This window comes from Zeus faber, assembly GCF_960531495.2.
Source record: "Zeus faber genome assembly, chromosome: 20".
Lineage (NCBI taxonomy): Eukaryota > Metazoa > Chordata > Actinopteri > Zeiformes > Zeidae > Zeus > Zeus faber.
Window position 1 is genome coordinate 6,411,336 of NC_137207.1, and position 18,978 is coordinate 6,430,313.

At 47.0% G+C, this 18,978-nt stretch overlaps 1 protein-coding gene across 2 annotated transcripts in view; it reads right to left on the bottom strand.

Annotated features, from left to right (window-relative positions):
* The window catches only part of trrap (transformation/transcription domain-associated protein), a 115,896-nt gene that overhangs the window by 10,999 nt on the left and 85,919 nt on the right, over window positions 1–18,978 (bottom strand). For both annotated transcript variants that reach the window (XM_080021039.1, XM_080021038.1), the window contains 8 exons: window positions 17,371–17,489; window positions 17,075–17,221; window positions 15,822–15,922; window positions 11,511–11,712; window positions 7,713–7,874; window positions 4,097–4,187; window positions 3,499–3,704; window positions 1,586–1,847 (listed from right to left, as the gene is read on the bottom strand). In XM_080021039.1, coding sequence (XP_079877165.1) covers window positions 1,586–1,847; window positions 3,499–3,704; window positions 4,097–4,187; window positions 7,713–7,874; window positions 11,511–11,712; window positions 15,822–15,922; window positions 17,075–17,221; window positions 17,371–17,489 — 1,290 coding nt within the window. The remainder of the gene's footprint in view (window positions 1–1,585; window positions 1,848–3,498; window positions 3,705–4,096; window positions 4,188–7,712; window positions 7,875–11,510; window positions 11,713–15,821; window positions 15,923–17,074; window positions 17,222–17,370; window positions 17,490–18,978) is intronic.

Sequence of the window (18,978 nt, forward strand, 5' to 3'; positions counted from 1 at the left end):
ACGCACACACACACACACACACACACCTAAATCAAATCATCTGGCTCCGAAGTGAAATAGTTGCCAGAAACACCTCCGTTCCAGATGCTCAGAGCAACGGGAAAGTAAGTGAATCGTCTGTACATTGACGGAAACGGCAGCTGCGCTACGCATACATAACCTGAGCAACCAACAGTAAACTTCTCTGGAAGTGGGCCAGTCAGGCAGCAGTGTCTCCACCCTTTGGATGTGGCGTGGCCATAAGGTGGGTTGTTCCTGTTTACCGACAGTCGCCCTGTGCACTTTCACGCAGGGCTCGAGGGAGAAGAGGGCGGAGGCTGCTGCTCGTTTTGACTGAAGCAGCTCGATAGCCACCTGCCGGCCACATGTTTGTGCTTCTTTCTTCCTTGCATGAAAACAACATATGCTCTGCATTTTTGTGGCTCTTCAGAATGTTCTTTTTTTTTTTATCTTCACGACACGTTGTCACAAGAGGGAAAAAACACGATTGCTGAAAGTCAAGTGTGCTGAGACTTGAGGGCAAAGACTAAATAGAGGGGAGACGCCAGGTGTTGGCTGCAGACAGAAGTGGCCTCTTGAAGAAACTGCTCTTTAAGCCTGTGACTGAACAAGGAGCGAGAGCAGTCACTACAGACACGTGGGCAGAATGTGTGTTGAAACGAAATACTGAGATAGATACTAGATACTGGATAGCAAATAATGGTGGAGTGAGTATACACCGATCAGCCACAACATTAAAACCACCATTAATTACCACTAATATTGTGTAGCTCGCCCTCATGGCGCCAAAACAGCTGTGACCCATGGAGGCATGGACTCCACAAGACCTCTGAAGGTGTCCTGTGGTATCTGGCACCAATACGTTAGCAGCAGATCCTTTAAGTCCTGTAAGTTGTGAGGTGGGGCCTCCATGGATCAGGCTTGTTGTTCCAGCACATTCCACTAATGCTCCATCAGACCCCAACCCCGGCCATCCACATGATATAGAAGAAAACGTGATTCATCAGACCAGGCCACCTTCTTCCATCGCTCCATGGTCCCATGACCCTGTCGCCGGTTCACCCATTGTCCTTCCCTGGACCCATTTTGGTAGGTACTAACCACTGCATATCGGGAACACCCCACAAGACCTGTCGTTTTGGAGATGCTCTGACCCAGTCGTCTAGCCGTCACAATTTGGTCCTTGTCAAAGTCACTCAGATCCTTATGTTTGCCCAGTTTTCCTGCTTTCAACACATCAACTTCAATAACTGACTGTTCACTTGCTGCTTAATATATCCCCCTTGACAGGTGCCATTGGAACGCGATGAGCAATGTTATGCACTTCCACTTAAAGTGATTTTAATCATTGTGGTTGATCGGTGTATACTGATATATCGGTATATATCAGTATACACGATCAACCACAATACCACACACGGTATAACATTCAAATTACTTTGTTGTTAAGAGTTCCATGAAATCTGATGAGGATCCCAGCGTCACCATTTCAAGGCATGTGTCAACAAACAGACGGAAAGAGCTATGTAACAACTGATCAACTGGGGTGAAAACATAAAGGAGAGCGTCCTTCAAAGCAACAGACCTGTTGTGAACTGCCCCTTCATCTTCTGGAAGACGGGGTCCTGGGCCGTGGCCTGGGCACGCCGGGCCAGCGACTCCGAGGCGGCGCTGGAGAACATAGTGGAGACGTTGGACACGTTCTCGAGGCCTACGCCGAACGTGCTGACCAGCTTCTTGACAAAGTTGAGCGTGTGCGGCGTGATCTTGGCGTCCGAAACGGCACCGCTCTTCTCAAAGGCCACAGAGTAGCACTTGGCGAGACCCTGCTGGAGCTGCCTCAAGACCTGAGCGATACGGGGAGAGAGGAAAAACCGAGAGAGGGAAATGAAAGAAAAAAGAAATTTGAGATCATTTCCAGCTGCTCTGCAAATCCAGAGGGACAGACAGATTTGAACCTCATTCACTTTTCTTTTCTCATTACAGCCAGCTACATAGGTCACTCATCAGGCAATGGCGGCTGCAATGTTCAAAAGAGTGTAATGTCTGTCTTTAACCCTAGAATGCATACGATGGGTCAAAAATTACCCAGCTTATTTGATCTTTTCATACTTGGGAGTATTTTTTGCTGATGTAAACTCATGAATTCCGAAGGAATTCCTGATCCCCTAGTCCCCTAGATGTCGCCCATGTCATTCCCATGGGGTTCGGAGGAATGAGGCCCAGCTGTGCGGTACATTTCAATTTGTCCTCTGTGTGGTTTCCAAGAAAACTTGTCCCGAATTACATTTTTGATAATGTTGCTTGACCAAGCTCGGCCTGTAGAGGTGCACTGGACCCGGCGTGAAAATAGACACGAGAAGACACCAGGGCCCGGCCCAGCACACTACTGAATGGCCATAGGCACAGCTGTGTGACGTTGTTCCCGCAGGAAGACAGACAGTCCCTGACCGCTCGGTGGAACGAAGCATGGAGTCTGCAGCTGCTGCCGAGCACCTCCAACCATCACGCACGCACAACACACACACACAAATTAGCCTCCGCCAAACTCCGTGCCCCATCCTACATGCTCACTGCATTCATCCATCAACTGTCCCTCCCTTCTGACCCCTCCACCCCCCTCCCCCACCCAGCTCTCACTTTCCCAGTCTATTCCTCCATTCGCGGACCACCTACTCCTGCCTGGCTGCTCCCCAGCACGGCCAAAACACTTTGCAAGGCCGCCAAGTTCAATTTGGACGCTGGTGTCAGGCTAGCACTTGCTGTCAACATCGTACACAGAATAAATACGGGGGAAAACCCACTGGGTGAATACACATTTTTATGGAGGATGGGGTGAAATGTGCATCGTATCCAAGTTGTTTTGAGAAAGTATTCCTTCTTGGGAGTTTGTGCATCTCTCTCGACTAATTTAGCCCTGAAAATCCATCGGCAAAAAGCTTGGCAAAGAAAGGGTGGCCTATAGATGAAATTAAACACCCTTGAGAACATCAGCTGAAGATGAAAGAAGCAAATTCTGCACTGTAGTCACAAATGCACCACTTCGGTTGAGGTGGTAGACAGAGGCATCGACATCTACCACCACATCGTCAAGGTACAACGTCAGACTGGACAGTTGGGTGTGCACACATATAACAACATGTAATTGGCTTTGTCACCTCTGGAAAATGGACTGCATCCATAACTTGTTTTCTTGCTATGCTGGCCAATACAAGCGCTTTACAATTCATTGACTGGCTCAATGACACTTCTCTCCAAAAGAACCAGCAACTCTGATTTCCAGACGACCACTCGACCTCCTGCCTCCCATATGGACTGAAGCAGGGTCATTCTCAGCCACCCACAGGGGCGCCCCCTGCATCACCTGATTTAAAACACACACACACACACACACACACACACACACACACACACACACACACACACACACACACACACACACACACACACACTTCACACACACACACACTTCACACACACACACTTCACCCCTCTCACCTCCTCATGCCAGTTCTCCCTGAACCAAACCATCTGGTCCACAATGCCTTCCAGGGAGGAGAGCAGGGTGGGATGCAGCTCACGCTGCATGTGCATGATGCGGCTGCAGCGCCACATAGGAGCAGTGGCCCGGATAGGGCCCGGGTCCGAGGCCCCCGAGTGGGGTTGGGCCCCGACTGAGCTGGGCTGCTGCTGGCCGGACGCATCTGGAGCAGGAGAGGGGGGTGGCAAAGGGACGAGAAGAGAGGCGATTATAAGGAAGGATGTGTAGGAAGAAGATGCAAGACAATTCCGTGAAGACAAGGCCCGTGGGTAGCAGGAAGTACAACAAACAAACAGGAAAAAAATGAGAAAATCAAGCATCCTCACAAATTATAAACAGTGCATGGAAGTTCAAACAAAGATTTGAAAAGGAGACAAACTTTGGACTGACGGCTCTCAGGGAGGCCTTTCATGTAAAGCAGACAGAGCATTATGAATATAATATCAGCACTGGTGCGACGGCTGAACACACAATTCATGCAGCCAGAAAGGAAAGACAGAAAGGAGTTTTTGCGGGGTTTCATGCCGCAATGTGCAGTCGGCCGTGCTCTCTCACCGCTCTTGTAGCGCTCCCTCTGCTCGATCTTCAGAGTCAGGTACAGGGTGCGGATGGGGAAGTAGACTGCCTGCGGGTACACTCGTCCCACCTAGCAGATAAAAGAGGGTCAGATTACATTTTAAAGGCTCCCCCTCGGGACTGTGGAAGACAGAAAGGGGAGAGAGGGGAAGAATAGAGGAGAGCGCAATGAAAGAGGAGGCGTTAGAGAGGGGCAGGTGTGCGTGGGCGTCTGTATGCGAAGATCATGCTGATATTACCCAGAGAGCTCTGCTGTGAGAGAGACGCTGTTTGAAGCCGCTGTTTGCTCTGAGTCAGGGGAGCAAGGGGAAGTTAAAACACTTCATGGTAGGGATGTGCATAATTAGTCGACTAGTCAATTAAACCTTGCTACCCTCGCTAGTTGGCACCAGAAATACTAGTCCGTTAAACTTATTAGGCCCTATTCTTATTATTTTATTAATGTAGGCTCCGCATTTAAATTACATATTGACATAATTTGCACTGAAACGTGGCGCACGGAAGATCCTTTCCCCGGTGTCGGCGTCCTCTCGTTAGGGGGAATGTGATTAACAGTTTCAAATTTCTATTATAATACACGCAATATCTTTTTGGACTTTAAGACTAGTCGACTAAGTTTAAACTTCCGTTTAAACGTCGGGGAAAGCAGTCGTTAGGAGCATCTATATTTCATGGCTGAATTACAAAACTGAATGTGACTGATGATGAAATTGCCCTCTAGACTTCCAACACAAGTCACACCCGGTGCCAGCAGGCCTAATGGGTGAAGTTAAGATGGAAGAGTTTTTCAAAAGACAGCGTATTCATCTTAAGCTTCTTAGAGACGCCGTGATAAGCACGCAGATCAGTCTCAACTACCAATGTGTATATAGACAACAATAAACAGCCATGTTGTGGACTGGAAATTTGTATACAATTTTGAATTAATTATGTTTTGAGCATTTATCTAATCACCCAATATCGGAACGTTATACTTGAAACCTTATCGCATGACAAAAAAAGTACTTTATCCGAGTGAGGGCACATTCAAACTTAATTTTTTAATTTATTTTTTATTATTATTATTCATGTTAGTTCTGCAAGGTAAGCTTGGGATATGAAAATACTTAACGCTTCCTGAAACATTATGTGGTGCAGTTGTGGGGCTGGAACAAAAAACTCTCCAAAAGACAAAAGAAGTGAAACACAAAACTTAAAAAGTGTTTCCGCATTCTGTGGCCATCATCATAATTTGACACCTGTCTGGGCTGCATTCACGAGGAGCGGCCCTGGAGACTTGACAGGGGACTTTACTACCTAAAATGCGAGAGGAATAAAAATGGATATCCATCCCTCTCTAAAAAGGTGTGTACTGAGACGCGCGCGCGCGCGCACACACGCACACACGCGCACACACACACACACACACACACACACACACACACACACACACACACACACACACACACACACACACACACACACACACACACACACACACACACACACACACACACACACACACACACACACACACACACGAGTAAACATCTCGACTTAATTGAGGCCTCAAGGCTCCGTTCCGAGCCTCCAGGGAAGGAACTGATACCTCTGCACCGAGGTGAAGAGACAAAGAAGATAAGAGAACGAGACGATGAGTCTAGCCAACTCAGGGCTGCTTGAAGCTGGTTCAGGTCTAACCTTTCACATCCAGGGCCAAGGCGGTGTTTACGTTCTGAGTCTGCTCAGAAATAACATTATTTAGAAGTAAATAGACTTGCAACTTGACAAAATCCCTAAATATATACATACAATTCCTGATAAAATGCCTGACGCTTTTGTCATTTTAAGTCTGACGCTAATCCCCCCCCATCCCCCCCTCCGCCTGCTAATTCAGTGTGGATTTGAATCGATGTGTGTGAAAGAGGGAGAATTAAAACAAGAGCATGAGCGGTGAGGAGCCGGCGGTGGGAGTCTGGCGGGGGAGGGGGGGCGTCTAAGTGGCAGTTAACAGCAGCATTAAAGATGAAAAAGGAGAAAGTAAGCAGCCAGGAAAGAAAAGGAGCCAAATATCAGCCCACTTATGGGAAGATGAGAAATGTCATATTTTGGATGGTGGAGACGGGGGTGAGGTGGAGGAGGCTGAAGGAACGCGGGAAGTGGGTGCCAAGCGCCCTCTTAACTTCAGATTCATCTCCCCAAGGCCCTCCGCACCTTCATCAATATTTCACTGGAGGGTTTTTTAAACATCCCGCCAGTGCGGCAGAGAAACTCTGAATTATTTAAAGAGCGCACCCGAGATCCAGCCCGCCATGGCTTAAAAGATGCTTTTTTCTTCTTCTTCTTCTTTCACATGAAAGATGGGACGGGAGGGGGGGGGGGTAAGGGCGTCAAGCTTTTAACCTTCAGTCATCAGAGGCGGAGGAGGTGCACCAAAGGGAGGTCGCCAGGACGCTTTGAGGTCCACACTTGAACAGTGGGGCTGGCCGAGCGGTTTAGGGAGACCCTCCCCGGGGGGAAGGAGATCACAGGTCTGACTCCCAGCTCATGTGTGTCCATTAATAGAAGGCACGCTTCACGCTTCATCATGCGTCCTTGGCAATTCTCAGCCTGAAACGCATCCCCCCCCCCCCCTTCTTTTAAGTCGGGATGAGCGCATCGGTTAAACGCCCCGAACGTCAGCGCTAATAACACACGTTGCCGGTGATGTGTTCATTCACTCAGCGGCTAACCAGGCAACTGTCTCCGTTCCGTCAAAGCCGCCTGTCACAGGCTCGACTGAGCTTCGGTTCTCCTCTTCCTTCTCCTGCACGCCGATCAGCGACGGAAGGGGTTTGCCAGAGAAGCTTCCGTCGCACTCCGACTCTGCCGTCCGCCGCCCAAACCTTTTTTTAGTTATGAAAGATACAATGTCGAAAAAAGTTCTTCTGCTCTGTCACACCATCCCTCCACCCTCCCCGCGCTGCATCCTATATTTCTACTCTGCTCTGAGCTGTTTGCCGTCACAGACTACTCTTTGAAGATCACCCACTTCAAATTGTGCGGATATAATACTCCATTAACCAAAGCAAATTAGTCCTCGGTTTAATTACTAGCTCTGTTCCTGCAGTGCAGACGCGTGCTGCATTAAGTTTATCAGAAATTTGCCGACAAATACTTTTAAAACCTCCTCACCGGGGACCGAAGAGATGATAAATTGCGGTAAAGGGGGCAGCCGAGGAATGCGAACGCCTAATTTGGTAAATAGAACGCTGGAGAGAGGCCACTTTCACATGAATGTCGCTAATTCCTCGTGATTGGAAAGACGCGCTCGAGCGCCGACGCGCTAATGCCTATACGTCTGCCAGATGTGCCAGAAATAAATAAACCACCGGTGGAGACTGAGGTAAACAAGGAAGCCCAAGCCGCCACATCCTAACTGGAATTGCGATCTTTTAAGTGCTGTACAGACTTGCAGGAGAGGAGGGTATGACGCAGAAAAATGTCAGGTAGGCCGGGGAACAAGAGAACAAAACAGAAAGATTGTGAAATGACCATGAGAAGGCTCTAGTCGCAGAAAACGCTCCCTTGCATACCCTACTTCGCTGCTGGTGCAGTGACTTTTACGCTCCCTCACCTGGCTGATGAGGTTGAGCAGCGGCTTTCCCTCGGACCCCACCAAGCAGGTGAGCAGCTGCGGTATCCACGCCAACCACTGGATGGGCGGGACTCCGATGCAGTACTTGTCCACGGCATCCGCCAGCGTGTTCTTGTCGTCGAAGCTCAGCAGCCAGAGAACCTGCCGACAGACGAGGGAGATAAAAGCCAGGTTGGTAGTGCGCGCCAACGCGGCGGTCGGAGGGGGTTCAGGTTGGGGAGATTAAACGCGGTAATTCTGTTCCAACAGAATATTTGGAATATTCTAGATACGAAAACAGTAATGTGATTACCGTAGGGCCCTGGGGACGGTTTGCGGCGAGGTCGCTTTCATTAAACAGACAAATCGCTAGTTTGATGGCTTTGTTCACAGTGGGGCGGCTGCAGCGAGAGGAAGGAATGACTGAACCTCAACACGGCACCATGTCCATTATAGCCCCCAGTCTTCTCTCCAACCTCTCTAGGTTTTTGTTTGCATGGAGGTGTGCCATTATTATGATAGAGACATTAACTACTTTGGGACACCCTGTGGCCATCTTTCCTCAGCCATCCAGCCCCCACAGCTTGAGTATAATTACTGGTCATCTCCTCCCATCCATCAGGAGCAAGAACTGCCACGGCTAGGAATCCATGTGGTTCAACACCCGGACTGGTGGGCTAAATTGTCAACTCACTTGCCTCCATGCTCCCCGTCACACGCACGCACGCATCATGGCATCATGCGATGTCGAACAACACAACTAATATAATTAAAATGTATGTCTTAACTGCCAACACCCCCAGTCAGACGAGTACAAAAGACAACAAGTGAAGCCGTGTTGAGCACACATCGAACAAGACCAAACAGCAGTGGTTGATAATTAGCCAGAAACAGTGCAGCCAGCGTATCAATGCAGGCCCTTTTTGATCAGAGGGCAGAGACGCGGCAGGCTGTTAGGAGGATAGATTTGATAATCATTTTCTTATAGGCTGACCGATAAAAGGTCAGGTAACGGTACTCCTCTAATTGGCACATTTTCTAAATGTCAACTGCTCCAATTTATCTCAGTGTGAACATGAGCCTGAACAAATTAAAAGGCAGAATTATTAAACGAGATATGAGAATATGCTCAAATATAAAGACACACGTTCCAAAGTGCTAAGTATCCATTTTGAAACAATTACCTGCTGCTCATTATTAAAACTCTCTGGAAAGGTTCTGTATGCTTTACAATTAAGGGGGATGAGCAGATAAGGAATGCATTCTTCTAAAAGTGTTTGAAACTGAATTTGCGTCTGAACGTGACATGACAAATAAAAGAGCACAACCAGCCATTGAAATCATCCTGTTGTCAGCTCGCCATAGACAACACAAGTTCATTATGTGCCTAGGAACTAGGAAGCCAACATTAACTGAGAGGGGAGGAACCTCGCAACAAGAATACTTATTTATGTGTGATGTTTCATTCATACGGAACGCCGTTTTAGTCTAAATTAAATGCATAAATAAATATGCCTATGAAATAAATAAATATCTATAAATGTGGCTATAAATATAAATGTATGTAAATATAAATACATAAATGAGTAAATATAGATAAATAAATAGTTTGTAAATAAATGTTTTTATCAAAAAAACAGGACTTTATTCTAAAGAATACTTTTATTCATTTCAGGTGACTTCTATTTCCAAATGCCACATTTATTTATTTTGGGGGACTTTTTAATTCTTAATGCCGAGCATAACCAGGTGGCGGCCCTCCACAGTGACCGGCTCGCTCCCTACCGGCCTGGCTCCAACCGAGGAGGTATCGGGAGCTAAGGACAAGCTCCGAGCAACCACTCCTACCACTGCTGCGTAGGAGAGCACCAACAGCAGCGGCTCCCGCTCTCTCTGCCGGCTCTGAATCTATGAGATAACTACGCCCCATTCATCGCATATAACAGTCGGAAATGTGCCATTATGAAATAAAAGTCACATGAAATAAATAAACGTGTCTTTATGAAATCAAGGTCCCCTGAAATGAATAAAACCAGTGTTTTGAAAAATGTCCTTTTTTAAAATAAAAAAACTATTTATTTATTTAACTATATTTACATTCATTTATACATTTATTTCCTCATTTATTTATTTCAGCATTTATTTATTTCACAAGCATATTTATTTATATATGTATTTATTTAATTACTATTGACTAAAATGGCATTCCATACATTCAAACATCAGAACACCTATAAATCAAGTTGATCTTTTTATAAATAAAACGGTTTTGTATCATGGTTAAAAGTTTGTCCATTGATGTAGATAATATACTGTCCTTCCAAGAGCCATTTGTTTTCATTTTGTGCCCAACACCAGGAACAGGGGGGCGTTTCTCAGCTAAAGTCTCCTCCCGCACAGCAACTACTTTGTTTGATGATGAGGTCCACCTTGACGGGGCCACTAACGAGTGTCATATCTTATGTGCTGCACTTCACTCCACCTACCGCCTTGCCTGGTTGAAGATCAATTTGCCGATATCCACGGATATCTTGCTCACTGTCTCTATCAGTACAGGTTTTTCTTATCTCTATAAACATTTGTTTATCCACGGATGGAGGCAAGGCTCTTACTTAGGGCTGGGGGCTGTTCATGACATTTCTGCTGCCGATTGATCGTCACCCAATAATCAAAACGATCGGCATTATCCACTCGTCTTGGGGAGGGATCTTTATTTTTTGTGAATGTGCATCGAGATTTCATTGGAAACAAAACAGCTTTATTATACTGTATATTGCCTTAAAGTGGGGTACCCAACCTGAAAGACCCCTGATTTAGTGGAGCGGGTGGAAGGGGGGTTCTGATGGGGGAACCATTTCTCTGAGAAAAATGCGCAAAGACGGAGCCTTTCACATTCTGAACGAGTCCTTATTGGTCAAGCCCAGATTAGTCTCTATTGTCATTACCATCATCATCATTATTATTATTATTATTCCATAGTCTACTGTTAAGGGCAGATAAAAACAATGCTTGCTTTGCAATGAACGGTAAACTTCAAAGGCACTTCAGAGACAGCGCAATCGTGCAGGGAGAAGTCTTGTGGACAGCTTCTCTCCACCACCTACCGGAGTGTGGATTTGGTTGTTCGGGAAAGTTCAGGCAAGTCGGAACGGTACAGAGATTTAAACATCTAGGGAGGCCATTAGCATGTTAACTGTAATGCCCGTGGACTAACTTCCCCCCAACAGTGCTTTGCCGTGGGGGTCTATCTGTGTGAATACCACTGGAACCCCATCGATCAAATGATCACTACTAGAAAGAGGGTTGGGTGAGTAGGGGTGGGGGGGGGTCCTTCACCTCACATCAGGGCTTCGTGGAAAATAATCTGGAAGGAGGCAATGAACCTAGTTGGAAGCGATCTGATTAATGCTACTGATGCTTCAGAGATCTGGGGGTTTCAGCGTGGGGTGGGCTGCTGACATGGAGGGCTAAACTAAGTTTAGTGCTTCGCTTGCTTGCTGCTTTTTCTTCAGCAGGTTCAAGGGAGGACATAAACGGACTCTGAAACGGAACACTCGGCGAGTGTGCTTCTTGTCATTTTGTGTGACTCTGGGCCAGAAGTTACAAGATAAAACAGGAGTAGACTGATGTTATAATGATTGAACAGTTGGTTTCACCAACTGGGCAGAGGTGAACACAGAGGGAAGAACCAATCATTAAAGGTCTGATGTGGTCTACCCAGCTACAGTTTTCTTGTGCAAGGCCCTAGGTGCATCTTAAAGATTCCCATATGAAAAACTAAAGCATCGCAAAACTCACCTTGGCCAGGTATTTGCGGGACTTGCTCTCGTTCTGGTGGCGGCAGGCGTGCAGGTAGCAGGTGATGGCGGAGACTCCCAGGTGGAGCTGTCGGTCCTTGACGAAGATGTTCTCCAGATAGTCGCCCCACATGGCCCAGGCCTTCACCAGCACGTCGTGCATCTGCACTGCGGCGGAGAAGGCTTTGTTGGCCTCCTCTGACCTGGGGAGCAGCAGGCAGGTTAGCAGCAGCAACAGCAATAGCATGGGGAGCCAAAAGAAAGGCAGCTGATTACATTGGAGGGATGTGCTGCTCTCCCCCAAACTAGGCTTAGGGCAATTTATGGTTGAATTGTCTATCGGTGATCGACTATCGATCGCGATTGACATTGATGACTTTTTCTTTTTTTCTTTTTTAAATCGCCAGGAAAAATCTGAGAATTCAAACGTGTAAGTGCAGTTTACAGTGTTCTGAAACTGGAGCGGAGAGGGAGAGAGTGAGAGCCTCCGCCCCCCCCCCCCCCTCTCTGATCAGAGCTGTCCAGTAGCCACTGGTGATCGGGTCTCACTTTTGCTCTACAGTCTCCTACAGAAACAAATTCTCTCTCTCTCTCAAAAAAAAGAAAAGGCACCTGAAGTTTCAGTTGTAGGCATTTTGGTGCTTTGAGCAAACACAGAAGCACAGCAGAAGCGCTGTGTGCACATTCCGGGACTGCGAGGTGCGAGGCTCATGAGGAATTCCTCATGAATATATCTTGCCCAGACAACCCGCTACCTCGAGACCCATTCATTAAAAAATAAAAAATAAAGCCGCCTGATAAGAAGGGCACCGTGGGGCAGGTGCTTGGACACCCCCCTCCCAGGTACCTGCTGTTCAATATGCAAATCTTGTGATAATAATATAGCAATATAGGAAACAATCTCATCGAGAACGATTTTGAATTATTTTGTTTCCTTAGCTTCTTACTTGTATGGAAAATGAAAGACGTAAATGTGGGCGTTTCGCAAGCCACCCGCCACCAAAGTGGTGTGTTTTACAGGGTTTTACCTGCTGCTCGATATACCGACAAACAAGCACCAGGTATGCAGCCACTCTTATCCCAATCACCTAGATCCAGGTCAGATGTGGCTGCTCAAACCAGACCATTCCCACAGCACAGTAAACCTAACTCAGAGAATTGGAGCAGAGTTGTTTTTACCCCCTCCTCCAGACAGGGATGTGCACAGGTTCCTGTTTGTTTCCTAATGTATAAAATCTATTTTTTTAAAACACAAATGAGTGAAGGGACTGTCCAAGTTTTTACTCCATACTGTTCAAAAAAACCCTGCACGTCCCCACTGTCGGGACGCACGTCACCCCGTTGCTTTCCGTTGCTATGGAATTAATTTGGTAGAAAATGGATGTTTTTGTGTAAATACTCGTTAATAATAAATCCTGCACTTCTGGAACGGGAAGACCGCATTTACCGCTTTACATAACGTTACATGTGCGCGCGAACCCCACGTTGTGTGCACCCCGATTAAATTGTATATCGCCCATCGCTGCCCCCCAGCGATCGGCGATTAGAATTTTGCTCGATTGGCCAAGCCTACCCTCAGCAAATACATCTTTGGTTTGACACCCTATCTGGTGCCACCAATCAACCAATTGACGAGCAGGACAGTTAAGCATAATTTATGGGTTGAGCTTGTGTTAAAAAGGGAACCCCTACCAAACCCCCATGGAGTTAAATTACATTTTGAAATTCCAATGCATGAATTTCAATATTCCTAGAAGCACAATAAAGGTATTTCTACGTATCGAGCAAAATAACGAGAAGCCCAAAAACGAGGAATGTTTAAGGTCAGCAACAGGCTGGGAGTTAGGCAGGCGATTACAATGACAAAGTGAAACGGGAGTTGGGAGTGGGTGAGAGACAGACAGATTACGATGATCATTTTGTGAAATTTGTCCTACAAATCAATTAGCACCACATTTCCTCCGACTTAATCCTCAGCGGTCCCCTGCTGTTACAGAGTGGGCATTAAAACCCCGTAGGAATTTACAGTCGCCCAGGGTTTAGGCTTTGTGCTAGAATGCAAGACCCGGCACAATCACGAAAAAAGGCTTTCAATATCGGGAAGACAGGAAGTCACAGCAGGGTGGAAACCTGCACCCAACGCGCCGTATTTATCTGAACATGGATGCAGCGGCTGTGAAGAGCATTGCTGTGGCTTTGCAGACAAACTCCAGAGAATCCTTGGGAGCCGCAGTCCCGAAACTGCTCTATAGCAAGTGCCCTTTCTCTCCCCACCCCACCCACCATTTGATAATCAGATTGTTAAATACGAGGAGACAGGTAAAACTGTGCATGGCTGAGGGAGGGGGAGGGAAGAGTGTTGTTTGCGCCGACAGGGAAGCATTCTGACTCATCAGCTGTTTTTTCCCCACCACAGGTGCCAAGCTTCCATCTTCTTCTTCTCTTTGGCAGGTCGCTTGAATCTACCCATGCTAATCTGGGCACGGTGGCATACTGCATTGCACTGCTGCCTCACATCAAAAAGGTCCTGGGTTCGATTCCAGCCTTGGGCGCTGTTGCACCGCGCTCCGATGGGTTATCGCGAGGATTTTCTCCCCATGCTCATGTCACATCAGCATGGACCCCCACCAAATCATGCACAACATCGTCGTCTGACCAGCGATGGATGCCCTCCCGGCGAGAAGCTTCTTTTTGGGATTTGGTTAATAAATACGGTGCAAGGCTTTGTGGGGGAAAGGAGGGGGGTTTGCAAACAAAATAGCGGCCCCTCAATCCAGAGGTCTGAGTGAGGTGCCGTCAGCAGATCCTCAAATATTGTTCTGCTTCAAAAATGTGGCACCCCAGCTAATTAACTATGTATGAGCATGTGATGAAGAATTGGAAGCTTGATTACTGTGGGAGTCACTACCGAGCCCTACAACACTCCTCCCCAAAGCCCTGCGTAGGTCCGTCTCCAATGTTAGTCACGTTTAGGCGCATAGAACATTTTGGCTAAAGCCAACTCACTGTCACTTTGTGACACCTATCTAGTAGAATGACGCCAAAACATTTGTGAAGGCGCTCGCAAACACACACACAGGTGCGTGTATGTGCACACGCCTCCCCGCCTCAACTGCGCTGTTAATTCTCCCTGGTGTGGTTGGAAACTTAATGATTGCATTAAACCCTGCTGAGGTGGAGGCAAGTTCTGCTGATCCCAGAAATTCCCGCAAATTGCCTCAAGTTAATTATTCGGCTCCACATACATCAAATAAGCTATCCCCAATTTGTCTTTCACCCCTCAGGACGGCGTTGTGACACACACACACACACACACACACACACACACACACACACACACACACACACACACACACACACACACACACACACACACACACACACACACACACACACACACACACACACCCCAATACACCCCAACACACCCCAATACACCCCACCCCGCGCGGGGGAGGGCAGGGGCACAGGAAGAAAGGGGCTGTTTTTCCTCCAGCAACCCCTGCAGCGACAACATGTTGTTGACATTGTGTGTGGTTTAATGACACAGGCGTAAATTAACATCTAGGACACACCACTGGGGAGGAACAGTCATCAAATGGAGGGCTGTGAAAAATGTCCGTCACAGGCTGACGGCGAGCAACACGCACACTGGGAAGAGGGAGGGCCGGCGCGGCGAGACACAAGACAGTTGATACAATTCAATTCTATTGAAATATCGTTTTGTAATACTGATACTTGTTTTGAAAGATACACAAGCATTTTAAATACTCCATTAGCAGAGTTAAAAAATAATGAGGAATTGAAATATTTAATTTCTATATGAGACTGAATTTGTTCTGTGAAATATTTTTGCAATGCACGCCAGATGGTCATCATGATGTATAAAAATGTCAAAAAGTCGAGAGGCATATTCATACTGAAATAGAATCGTGATCCTGCCGAATACCCAGTGCTAGTGAGGTATCATTTTAGAGGCGACAATGTTGGGAAAGGCAGAAATAGAGGAGAAGAACGTTAGGACAAACTGAGTTCAGGAAACAAAGAGGAGCCAATATTATGTCCATGCCCGTCCAAATATGACAAAGATGGAAAAGCAAGTCTGAGAAACACATGCCACACATGCCACACACACACACGCCACACACACACACACACACACACACACACACACACACACACACACACACACACACACACACACACACACACACACACACACACACACACACACACACACACACACACACACACACACACACAGAGACAGATCAAGACAGAGAGGAGACAGACTTGACTTGTAGTAGCGTACTTGTTGATCTGAGCAAGGAACATTCCCTTCAGAGCGTAGAACTCCGCCGTCATCTCCTTGGTGAAGTACTTAAGGTTGGTCGACTCGATCACCTCCAAACCCTGGGAGAAAAACGGCGGTTTAGTTTAATGGTAGTTTAAGTTTAGCCGTGCCGCGCCGCGCGAAAAAGAACATGAAACTTCATGGTTTCCGTGAAAATTGAAAGAGACGGCCGACAAATTCAAAACAAACAAACAAACAAACGAGCTGCAGAGTGTTCATTAGGAAGACAGAAAAGAGGTGTTAAGGGAACTAAACTTCCATTACACTGAAGCCCTGAATGAGCTGTCGGCTACGTACTGCTCTGACAAACTATTTAGAGAGAGAGAGAGAATGAGGAAGAGAGCACGAGAGAGAAAGAGTTCACTGGCACTTTAATGACTTGCGGTGTGCGCTGGACTGCCGCTATTAATCAGTGCTCCACAGGATTAAGAGCGAGCTCCTGAGTTGCGCTCTCTCCCAAGCCTCACCGCCATAACTGTCACAGTGTCACAGCGAGTTCTATCTCCCACTTGAACCGGGGCTCGACGACCAACGGTTGCCCAGTTGACATAGGCAACTGGATACAGGCCATTGTCAACGATCGTGTGCGCTCTGGTTGTCCCCGTTGTCAACCACTTCTCATGTGTAACAAAAATAAAAAGCTCTCTGTTTGGACACTGAAAATGTTAGCAAAACTTAGAAAAATTGTTTAAATTGTCCGAAAAAAAACAAAAACAAGTTAAGACATAAGTTAAGATATTGCATTGTTGCATTGCATTGATTGCATTGTTTACCTTAAAACAAGACAAAATGTAAAAAAAAAAAGTTATATGTAACCAAAATATATTTGTTAATTACTGTTTCCCCTTTCACAATACAGCTCTATTTATATCGAAATATGGGTTATAAATGTAAATACAGTATATTATATAGGTCTTTAATAGGTTTTCATTTTAACATTTATTAAAATTCAGCAACGTTTTGTCAGCCTTGGCGGCGAAAAGAAAAGCTGATGCCTGGTTTCCAACTTGGCTACCACTATAACTAGTACTAGGCCCTGCAAACTATGGCCAAGCAAGCCACCAACCAGATGACCAAAAAATGACGGAGATTTTCTTAAGCCATGCAAATGTTGGTAAATCAGACATTTCTTTGAAGAAAACTATGAAAACTGCAACACCTAAAAACACCAGGACACTGAAGGGGGAACATACGGCGTGACCCTTGCTCACCTGCATGCACTCGTTCTTGCCCATGACGCCGGCCAGCTGCAGGTAACACTTGACCTGCTGCCGGATCTTCTGGAAGCAGTCAACGATGGGCACGGTGGGGATGGTGTGGATGCGACTCAGGATGTCCAAAGCCACGTTCACCAAACCCTGCAGGAGAAAAGGGTGTTCTTTTTAACCCCTGTTGGTTGCGCGGCAAAAACCGAAATTGATTTCCGGACGATTTCTTTTTTCTGTTGCAGCCCGTATCCATTGCAGGCTTTTCCAAAAGCTTTACAAAGCGACAGCTAGATCAGTACCTGTTTACGGCCGATCTTGCCGTACTGGATGATGGCCGAGGCGGAGGCGTGCACCCCCAGCATGGCGTTGTTGTTGTTGGGGTCGTGCTGCGTGTTGGTCTCGTAGGCCGTGACTATGGCTGCGAGAGATGAGTGCACATGTTATACACACGGTGCAGACGCGCAGACATTCAACAAACCCCTGCCCCGTGTCTTGGTTTTAAAAAGGGAATTATGAAAGCTGCTTTACTTTCAGTATCATTCAAAAGTATCTGAGAATAACGGAACGACGTGAAGAGAGCAGAATGAGTGAATGCTAGCAGGCTGCGGGCCCGCCGGTTGTGACGGGGGTGTGTAGGGCACCGGGGGACACACATGTATTGCACAGTAAATGGGCTGTCTGTGACATTCACCCAGACAATTCCATTTCACTTCGACTTAAGAACTCCAAGTCTTCATACCAATGAAGTGAGTTGTGTAGGCAGGCTGCTGCAGAACCTGTGTGTGTGTGTGTGTGTGTGTGTGTGTGTGTGTGTGTGTGTGTGTGTGTGTGTGTGTGTGTGTGTGTGTGTGGGGGGGGGGTGCTGCAGAAAGAAGGCGGAGCTCAGGTTCCCTGAGACATCACATTTTGCAGTGGCTGCCTCTGAATGCTTTCAAAGTCACAGCGGGACAGAGCTGAGCAAAGAGAAAGGTAGGTGTGCTCGAGTGTGTGTGTGTGAGTGCGCGCGTGTGTGTCCGTCCTGTCCTGCAGAGAGCGAGGAAGGTTTAGCGAGCTGACATTTGGAAAGGCACAGAGAGCCTGAGGGGGTTCTGTACAGTGTGGCCTTTTACAGAGGACCACTTCTATGACTGGTGGAAACCCGAACACAAATCTGTATGAAAAGGAGAGACAAAGGGTGTGTGGGCGAAAAGTAAGGGAAGGGTCATCTATCGGTATACAACTTTAGAAAGCTGTGCTTGTAGGTTTTCCGCCCCGGTGCAGGGGTGAACCAGTGAGTGAGTGAGTGATTTGGGGACTGTGTGGAAAAAGGTTAAGCTAAAATAAACTACAGGTACTCCTCACTTAATGACCTACCTGTTTTAACGGCCGTTCGGACTCACCACCAGCTCTCTGACCAGTCTGTATTGTACGCTCCATACAATACCACGGCGTGAGGAGCCTTTATACACTACATACACTGTATACATCTCATCACCCAAGTCTGTCAGTACTCACTACACTAGCGTTCATAATGGCCACGCCCCCTTACCGTGAAATAACACGGCTCGTCGCTTATCGACCAATTCACTTAACGACCTGGTCCGAGGAACGGACTCGTTAAGTGAGAAGTAGCTGTACAAATATTGTTACCACAAGGGTAGGGCCGGTGTAAAAATTTTCAAACCGGTTTGATATTAAGCCAAACACCGGACCGGTACACCGAATTTTACGACTAGGTAATGCAAAACCAAATTTCACAAGTGCAAGTTCCACCCGGAAAGCTGCGGAACCAAACAAGCCATTAGAAACATGCTAAGCTTAGCTCAGGTTGATTGCACATCTGACTGAGCCAGTTACACTATGCACTATGGCTATTGCAAATGGCTAGTTGCTCAGGAGCTAGAAGACCGCCTGCTGCTTTTAAATCA